This window comes from Mercenaria mercenaria, chromosome 2 (assembly GCF_021730395.1).
Source record: "Mercenaria mercenaria strain notata chromosome 2, MADL_Memer_1, whole genome shotgun sequence".
Classification (NCBI taxonomy): domain Eukaryota; kingdom Metazoa; phylum Mollusca; class Bivalvia; order Venerida; family Veneridae; genus Mercenaria; species Mercenaria mercenaria.
In genome coordinates this window covers 9938484-9948480 of record NC_069362.1, presented here as the reverse complement: position 1 = coordinate 9948480, position 9997 = coordinate 9938484, and the positions used below count along the sequence as shown (strand labels likewise).

The 9997-nt window shown below is 36.3% G+C and overlaps 1 protein-coding gene across 2 annotated transcripts; it reads right to left on the bottom strand.

Annotated features, from left to right (window-relative positions):
* Window positions 1–382: 382 nt before the first annotated feature.
* On the bottom strand, window positions 383–5433 carry LOC123562560 (probable methyltransferase-like protein 24). Of its 2 annotated transcripts, none has more exons than XM_045355188.2 (6): window positions 5128–5433; window positions 4154–4320; window positions 2415–2546; window positions 2077–2151; window positions 1630–1765; window positions 383–1040 (listed from the first exon to the last, which is right to left on the bottom strand). In XM_045355188.2, exons 1-6 carry the CDS (start codon window positions 5218–5220, stop codon window positions 741–743), a joined length of 903 nt encoding a protein of 300 aa, XP_045211123.2. In that variant the 5' UTR covers window positions 5221–5433; the 3' UTR covers window positions 383–740. The 2 variants fall into 2 exon arrangements, with proteins under 2 accessions (XP_045211123.2, XP_045211122.2); XM_045355187.2 differs by having other exon boundaries at window positions 383–1043; window positions 5128–5412.
* Between the last annotated feature and the right edge of the window lie 4564 nt (window positions 5434–9997).

Sequence of the window (9997 nt, the reverse complement as noted above, 5' to 3'; positions counted from 1 at the left end):
TATCATTTCATTGGCAAAAACGGATATCCCTCTATAGATATTAAGGCAATACAAAATTCAAAATAAACTTTTTTTAAGTTTCTAAAACCATCACACCATTGGTGTTCTTTAGCTTGGTTTAAATACTGAACAAATGCTTAGCCAATATCCACCGAGTCTCGACGTAAGCGTTGACCGGTAGCATAACGTGCGAGCAGGGCGCTTTTTGCGGTAGTTTTCACCAGTCAAGATAATGTTTTCCTTCGCAGTTTGTTCATATATAGCTTTGTTATTGGGAATTGGCCGAGGATGACCTACAAAGAAATAAACGGTCCAAAACCTCGGCGGATATTTCCATGTTTTAGGCCTACTATAGCGTTCCTATTCTGTTTAAAATCCAAGAGAAGATCCAGACATTTTTTTGGTGATGGATTTGCATTTTTGACAAAATTGTTACAGAGTAGAGTCTTATGTGAATCGACATTGCTGAACCACTTTATCATTTGTCATGTCAGCAAAAAATACATATTACACTGAATTACACATATAGAGCTCTATAAGCCATTGCTCGAAAACATATAAAAGAACAAAACAAAACACAGTATTTCGATCCTGCATCTCAAATCAAACGAACGACAGAGTCTATCTCATTCCTTTTCTAGATATCTGTTGAGCCTGCGATTGAAATCTCACGGAGCACGGCTTATTCTTTTTTCTACTACGTCTTCCTGAGATCAGAGGTGGCGAAGAAAAGTTTTCTGCTACCTAATTTTGACAAAATTGACCTCGTGACAATTTGTTCTTAGTTCTTGTTTACACTTGGACACAAACTGACACCATTTATTTTGATGTGTCCAAAATATCCTGTATCCATGATCATACAAACTCTTAAGAAGTTTTAATGCTGGAAGATATTTGTCTTTCCCTTGTTCAGGAGAGCTCATAGCCAGGTGAAATTCCACAACGAGGTTGTAAGTTCCGGCGAGGTCGCCAGTTGAGATAATATCTGGTAGTACTTCCCATTCGTATATTTCGATGTCCATTTTCAAAACTGAAATATTCTTCTGAAAAAAATGTAAACAGTACTAAAATTTCTCGACTTTATAGTTTTTGAGAAAAGGTGGACCTAAACAAACAAAAAAATACCAAGAAACTCAAATTTCAAAGTACAAAAAGGGCCACGATTCTGACGAAATGCATACCAGTTACTAGTCCACTAATGATGATAAACAAGTGTGCAAAGTTTCAAAGCTGTAGCTCTTACTGTTTTTGAGAAAAGGTGGACATAAACAAAAATTTTAACGCCGACACCGACGATCAAGTGACGACAACACCTCGTAGTTTGTTTTTTTTCCCTCAAAAATCAGACGAGCCAAAAAACGCACAGCCCGGAAATTTAATGTAACTGACATGTCAAACAAAAAATTTATAACGTGCATAATGCATGGACTGAAATGACCGTAATTTGACCCACACATTGTAATCAAACGAACGTTGAGACTCGTAAACTGTCGTAACTAGTTTATTGACAATAAAAACTGAATAATTTAAGCAGACACCATCTCTATACAGATCTAGACGCTGAAAATGTTCTTATTTAACAGTTCTAAACATTGGCACTTCCATCCCAGGTCATTCTGGGTTAATTACCTTTTTGTGGCCTAGTTTTGACCGTATTGAGTTGTATCTAAGTAGGTTCCATTTGTCGTCTGTCACTTCATCACGTGCAGATATTCCTAGGTTATGAAAATGTATCTTTCCTTTAGTAAAATCGTCCATATTCATACTGAAACAGAGATTGCTATATTATTATATATAAAGAGTCAGTGGATCTGACTGGTTCCTAGATTTCTGCGTTCAAGAGATGGCCCTAATTCAGTAATAGAGGCAAATGCCAACCACTCTGTTTCAAAAACTTGAATTTCTATAATGGTTTGGCAGTTTGTAAACAATAAGGACTATTACAGATTGGTCGGCATCATGGTAAGTCATTTAAGTAGCAGTAAATGCCTGCACAGCAATATGACCATGTCTTGTCCGCCACTTGAAGTACCACATTTTGATCAATTTTACAAAAAATACTAGGAATCAGTTTACCTTGGATCAAAGGAATGGACTTCACAACCATAATATTTGGTCACCGCTTCATCAAAACTGAAATCATTGTTGATTCTGAAAGAAAGCGTACAAAATTTCATTTTTGATTTTACAAACCGACTTCAGAAACTTATAATAAAGAAAAGAAACTCTTGCATCACTGTTCAACCGATGCATTTAACAGTAATTTACAAGTACACGTGTGAATACGTGCGCATGCTCTCATCGTGATGTGGCTGCAGTACAATCTTGTGGCGGTTATCCCGTTGTTGAAACGAAAAATCTTTAAAGATCAAGCTAGATCAACAAAACTATTTCAAGATCAGAACAAAACATACCCGAATGAGTACACGATACAAGACTCTTCAGTTAGTCTGAATCGGTCTTCATCACAAATATCCCATCCACCATCGTCTATTTGGCCAAGCCGAACCTTCCGTTTGCACATGTACTGTAGGTTTTCTATATACCTGTATGTAAACACAAACTTCAAGAGTTATTTATGGAAGCCCTGGAGGGACAATTGATTTCCGTACTTCCCACTTCTGACTTCCAAATTTTGCACTTCTCACTTCCAACTTCTTGACTTCCTACTTCCTACTTCTAACTTCCGCACTTCTGACTTCTAACTTCCACACTTCTGACTTCCAACTCCTGACTTTCGACTTCTGATTTCCAACCTCCAACCTCCACACTTCTTACTTCCGACTTCTTGACTTCTTATTTCCTTCTTCTAACTTCCGCATTTCTGACTTCTAACTTCTGCACTTCGAACTTCCAATTTCCTGACTTTCGACTTCCGATTTCCAACTTCCACACTTCTTACTTCCGACTTCTTGACTTCCTACTTCCCTCTTCTAACTTCTGCACTTCTGACTTCTAACTTCCACACTTCTCACTTCCAACTTCTTGGCTTCCTACTTCTAACTTCCGCACTTCTAACTTCCACACTTCTGACTTCCAACTTCCTGACTTTCGACTTCTGATTTCCAAACTTCTTACTTCCGACTTCTTACTTCTAACTTCCGCACTTCTGACTTCTAGCTTCCGCACTTCTAACTTCCAACTTCCTGACTTTCGACTTCTGATTTCCAACTTCCACACTTCTTACTTCCCTCTTCTAACTTCCGCACTTCTGATTTCCAAGTTCCATACTTCTTACTTCCGACGCCTTGACTTCTTACTTCCCTCTTCTTACTTCCGCACTTCTGACTTCTAACTTCCACATTTCTGACTTCTAACTTCCAACTTCCGCACTTCTGACTTCCAACTTTCCCTCTTTGGAAGACGGAAGTAAGAAGTGTGGAAGTCGGAAGTAAGAAGTCAGGAAGTTGAAAGTCAGAGGTGCGGAAGTTAGAAGTCAGAAGTGCAGAAGTAAGAAGAAGGAAGTAAGAAGTCAAGAAGTCGGAAGTAAGAAGTGTGGAAGTTGGAAATCAGAAGTCGAAAGTCAGGATGTTGGAAGTCGGAAGTTTGGAAGTTAGAAGTCAGAAGTGCAGAAGTTAGAAGTAGGAAGTAGGAAGTCAAGAAGTTGGAAGTGAGAAGTGCTGAAGTTAGAAGTCAGAAGTTGGAAGTACGGAAATCAATTGTCCCTCCAGGGCTTCCATAGTTATTGTATTTGTTGACAAGTGTAAACTCTTCAGAGAATGAATGAATGAAGCCCATTACGAGAGAGCTCCGCCAGAGACGAAAGAGCAATATCATATGTCACTACTGAACATGGCGTCCAAGGTAGGTCTTTGATTGTTCTATAAAGTATTTACATGGAACGGAGACTTTGTTAGATATTAAGCATTGCCAGTACTTTCGTAAAATTTAAAGAAAAAAATCTACAGAATGTCACCTACCTAAAACAACTATATAGGCCTACATGAATAATGCTGAGGCAAAGTTTAAGGCAGTTACCTTCAGTTACTACAAACTGTGAGTTTTTAGAAATACACAATAAATGACAAATGTTGACAATTAAAGCAAGAACTCAAGCATGGTGTTGTTATGTCATATTTCTTAAGTGTAGCAAGAAATGGCAATGCAACAAAGTCACTTTCGTCTGAATTTATCAGTTTCACATGGGCACTACCTATGGTATAATACTGCAAGTTCCTCTCCAGACAGTGCTTCTAGCGTCGCCACTTCCGGTAGGATCACCGTTTCATTCTTTCTAACTTGTTTGATGAACGGAGTATCAATGTAGTCGTCTGGCATACATATAATTCTGACTTCTGGGTGATCTTTTTTATCCTCGTGCTGAATGAGATATAATATAGTAAATTAAAGCAATAGTAGCTTGTGCAGCTTGAGAAATATGTATCACAAAGTATTACAGACAAGACATGTAAGAAATATATCTTCATTTTCTACCTTGTTCTAATTCACGTGTCATTTCATATGAAGTATATCCCAAAGCATTCCGTTAGGCTAAGAAGGAAACAAAAAATTAACAAATGAAATATTCCAAGAAATGGTAACGAGAGAATACTCTTGCATAAAAGTGAAGTGTGTGTTTATTAAAGTGCCACCACTACTGAAAGGGCCGGCCAGCTTGGTTTATGAGACACCTATATGTATGGATGAACTGCAGATTAATGAAGATAGGTATTCAATGTATAACAATTTGAGATATGAATTGAACAATATGTATTTGTACATTTGTCTGTCTGACATCGGAACATGCTTTTATAGCGCCGTCAACTCGTTTGCATAACTAACTGCTATTGATTGATTCTTGCTTTTAACAAACGGAAAACTACTTTTTGCCTGGGTTTGAAATTCCGTGGAGGCAGAAAATCAATTATATCCTATAGTAGTTCCATTAATTTGAAATCATGAATTATTTCGGTTATGTTTAAGCATGTTCATGTGTAGCCAAAAGTAGTCTAGAATGTCTTCAATCTCATTCAATTATCTGACCTTGGCAACCCTTAAATTCTGCGTTTAGATTAAATCTTAAATAATGCTTGGTTACTAACGATCTCAATAAGAGACAAAACAGGAAAATTAAACAAAACTTTATATCATACTGCTATCAGAATTTTAAAAATAAATATAACCTACCTTATCTGAACCATCATACAGGGAATATAACAATATGACTCCCAAAAGTAGTCCCAGGCACAAACTAATATGTCGTTTGCCTAGCTGCATCATTTTTATGTATCCTAAGAATTTCTGTTCATGTTTCAATTACACATAAAACGTTTTGAAGAACTGATTTTGTTTCATATTAAACACAAAACACTGGACTTAACACGATGTACAAGTGACATAAATAGCTAATACTTGAATGATAAAGGGAATGTTTAGTTTTCTGCGCTTAAGTCAATATTACAATGTTGTCTAGATAAGGAGTGATAAAAACCTCTGTTTGTTTATGCACTCGGACCGCGAATATTGATCTTACCTTAATCAACCATTTTATTAATATATGATAGAGTAAAATGACTGATTTGTTTTTATTTTCTTTTGTGGTTTTTTAGGCTCACTTGGAAGATTGGGCTCGCCTAATTGTGTTGCCCAATAAATCATTATTATTATTATTATTATTATTATTGTTACTATTACTATCATTATTATACGGATATTCTGTTTCACATGGCGACTTTTTTGCTCTAATGGAGGATGAACCCACCACATCCCCAAGATACGCATTAGGTACCAAATCATTTCACTCAATATATGGTATGTGTAAATATACGCTGAAACAAAAAAAAAAAAGAACAGGGTACAAAAACTTTATATTTGTTAAAGAGCATTACTGCCTGGTGGATCTTATTCATTGACTGCAAATTTCGAGGTACCAGACATAAATTTCGAGTTAGTGGGTTAGTAAATCGAAATTTCAAATTACGTATCTCGAAATTTCGACTTATTAACACGAAAGTTAGATAGTAAATGTACAGCTTAAGTTAAATCTGGACAAGACTAGCCCTTACAATGCTTGACACGACTGATTCTGCCTTTGCCACAAGTGTACATCATGATCAGGCTGCACATCTGTGCAGTCTGATCATGATCTGCACTGTTCGCTATTCAGCATGCAGTATCTTTTTGGTAAGCACCCCTTTTAACAGTTAATGGTACTGTCCAAATTGGAAGATGGACAAGTTCATTATAGAAAATTAGCAGGGTAAGGGTTAAGTATCTTGTGTATCCCTCAGCTAGTCATAGAGAGCCATATAAGATGACCAAGCAGCTTTCGCTCAGCACAGATGGCACGGACATATAGACAAACACTATATATGAACGTGTAGTAATGAGTCCGACCAAGATCAGGAACCTGAGATTTTGAGGAGATGTCATAGAATGTGACCTGGTGCTCCAGCTCTCCTGTCAATATCTGTAAGGTTTTCGTCTACCACTGGAACTATATATGTAAATGTAGCTATATACGTCCTAGGTACGGTTGGAAATTTGAACTTGATCAGAACTTTGTGTGTGGGGAGCCTGCATTTGCTTAGGACCCCAAACATTTGGGCCAAGAGTCTGTAAAAACGCACGAGTGGATAAAGGTTTAAAGCCTTTCTGAAAGCTAGTTTTTTAAAGTCGTAACTATCAATGATAAAAACATCTTTGCTGTTGTTTTTGTCGCCCCATCCACGTCCCGACTTTAATAGAAATCGACCAGGCTACGCAACGCGATGACACTAGTGTACGAGCTAGTACTGTAAACCTTGCTAAGGACATGGCTCCTTTTTAAGGTTTCAGGGTAATTTACTGTTGTTTTCTTTACAGAAAAGGTCATTATTCTGGGACAAAATCTGGTGATATTCTAGTAATTCTTGTGTTCTCTTATGTGAGAAAAGCAACAGCTAAATATAGTTTCAATCCATTGCATCCATCAGTTGTGAACTATGAAGCTTAAAAAATAAGTCGATTGGTCAGTTCCGGATCACTAAGGGCTATATTTGTTATAGAGCTTCGGAAATATATCTTTTAAAACAAATTTTTGCACAGGGAGAAAGGAAAATCCTTTTGCTTTTTAAATTACCACATCTGGTTTGAAAATTCAAAGTAAATAATTATTTTGCAGGGGCAACAGTGGTGTCACCACCTCGGTCAGTTTCGGATCATTTTGGTCAGTCTTTGATCATTTTAGAGTAAAACTTAAATGCACTGTGACACCTGTGAAATGATTATTGTTTTTAATCATCCAACCAAATCATTACATTTTGACAGACTTGAAAGATAAAAATATTTTCTTGTTTAAAAATAATTTCTCGACTGTGTTGCGTCCCTGTTACGTGAGTTCCGGATCACATGGATTGAAATGATACGAATTTTCTTCGCATTCCAGTGATCTGTAAAACTTATATTTTGGTATGTTATTTCTCTTATTGAAACAAAAATTCATGCTAAGAACTAAATGATTATCTTCGTCATGTAAGTGTAAACAGTGCTGTGATCCGGAACCCCTATGATCCGGAACTGACCAACTAACCACGCCATGTACCCGGATAATCCTAACTCTGTTCAGCGACCCTAACTCAGTGCCAACATGGCTGACAGAAAGACGATGTATGTAGTTAATTTCCTCGTCTTTTTTCGTGTTTTTATGTGAGTATGCAATGTTAGCGTAAAACATTTGATAGTCATAATATCCTGTATTGATAACATGTTTTATGTACTAAATATTCCAATCGAAATGTCACATTATGTGGCTGGAATTCATAAAATGTACTCAAAAAGTCTTCAAAATGAACATGTTTTATGTTTCTAAACTGTTTTAAAGTACCAGAAATTGCAGTAAGACCTTACTTATTAATGTATTAGTTCCATCAATATCTCTTGACAATGTTTAACAGTATCAAAGTTTGAAATCGATATTTTATAGCTTAAAAATTGTATTGATTATGAGGTGGGTTTAAATTTGCGGATAATTCCTAACTGGCATAGGAAACAGTGCTGGATAAATACGAACTTAGAATGGATAAACACCTAACTAAACGAAAACTGCTTTTCGTCTGTGTTTTTTTATGGACTGCTGATGCTCGAAGTTCTTTGATCTACCCACCCCTGCAGGGATGTGGGATTCCTATGTCCAGCTTATCCGACTCGTGATTTTTTGCCGGCGGACAAGTGCTTTTTTCATTCTGTGTGTCCGCAGACAAGCATACTTTTTCAGGTATTAAATGAGAAAACATAAAATATCATTTAGATTGTGTGTTGCTTCAAGTGTATGGAGGTGATAAAGATAATGGGTTCTTTGACTAGGTCTCGCGCACACTGTAGCTCGGTGACTATGACAAAATATCAGAGAAGATTTAGATATAAATTAATTTAACGTCGGAAAAGTATAAGCATATAACACTAGCTTAAAGCTATTTTCCGACAAACACATGTAAATAAGCTCGACATAAGTAAAACAGCTGTAATAAAATGCAAATATGTTAAAGCACATAATACAAATAAAGCATCTGGCTCTAAGTAGATAAGAAACAAATCACAAATTATCACATACATGTTACAGCGCATTTAAAACAAAATAGCACATATGTACTAGCAAATAAAACGAAAAAGTGATTTACCACATACAGATTAGCACATTTAAAGCAACATAAAAAAATTAGCTGACACTACACAAAAATAAGAAAGAGTCACATTTTACAACATGCATTTGAAAAAAACATGAAGAAGAAACCATATACATGCTAAAGGGAACATAAGAACTACTTAAAGTAGCTAAAGAAAAGTATTTGCATCATCAGCATATAGCATTCTGTAACTAAAACTAAAAAAAAGGAAAACAAGGGTTACACACAGAGAACTAAAAGGACATTTAAATACATCAGAAACGTAAACAACTTTAAAAAAGTATTATGACAAGTTTGTAAGTAGAATTCCAACTGCTGAGACAATAAGTCATGTCAAAGGAAATATTTGACCCAGTAGTCAGCCAAATTAAAATCAAAAGCACACAGAGATCGCAAGCATGACTAAAACAAGTCGGAACGTTTAAGAGTCTTTCTCTGAATTCGTCTGGTTTGCACCATTGCGTGGCAGTGTTTCGGGCATGACCTCAAAGATCCCGAAGGCTGCTTACGCGATTTCAGACTTTATAAACGTTAAAAGACAAATATTTCAACAGCTTATATTTTACCACAGTTACTGTGATATGCTTTTCTTTCATTGTCCTAAATAAAGAACTCGATCTCCAGTCTATTTGCGCTTTCATGAAGGTTTAATATTACAAATCAGAGCAAGTGAAATTTGACTATGGCAAGTGGATTTTAAGTGGTCCGTGGACAAGTGAAAATGTAAGGATACCCACACCCCTGTCCCGTCAGTCCATGACACACCCCCCACCCCACCACACCACACACACAACACACACACACACACACCATTTTTCTTCCCTATTTACCGTCTGAAAAACTGAAAAATAATCAAAATCTAATCCCATTTAAACAATATCAAAAATATTCCATTAGCACCTCTATAAAAATCTCTTACACTATACGATATACAAGATTTGAAACAAACACAAATCTTCTGAAACAGTGCGCGCGCGTGTGTGTGTGTGTGTGTGTGTGTGTGTGTGTGTGTGTGTGTGAGAGAGAGAGTGGGAGAGAGGGTTGGGGACTACAGAACTTCAAACATCGGTGGTATAAATATTTCTATGTAAATATAATAATTTGACTTTTATACTGAGGTATTTTTTAGGGTTTATCCAGATTTTTCCAAACATTGCTATTGCATAATATTAAAATTATGAAAATTATTTGATGTAGTGGGCATACATATAACATCTTAAAATTAATGACAAAGTTTGAAGATAATACCGCTTATAAGATAATGTTTACAATAATCAGACCATGTACATGTCAACTCATTCATTTCTATAGAATACTACTCAGTTAGGTGTTTATCCGTCACACAATTTCGTGTAAGTTAGGTTTTTAAACCATTCCTCATGTAAACTGAGTTC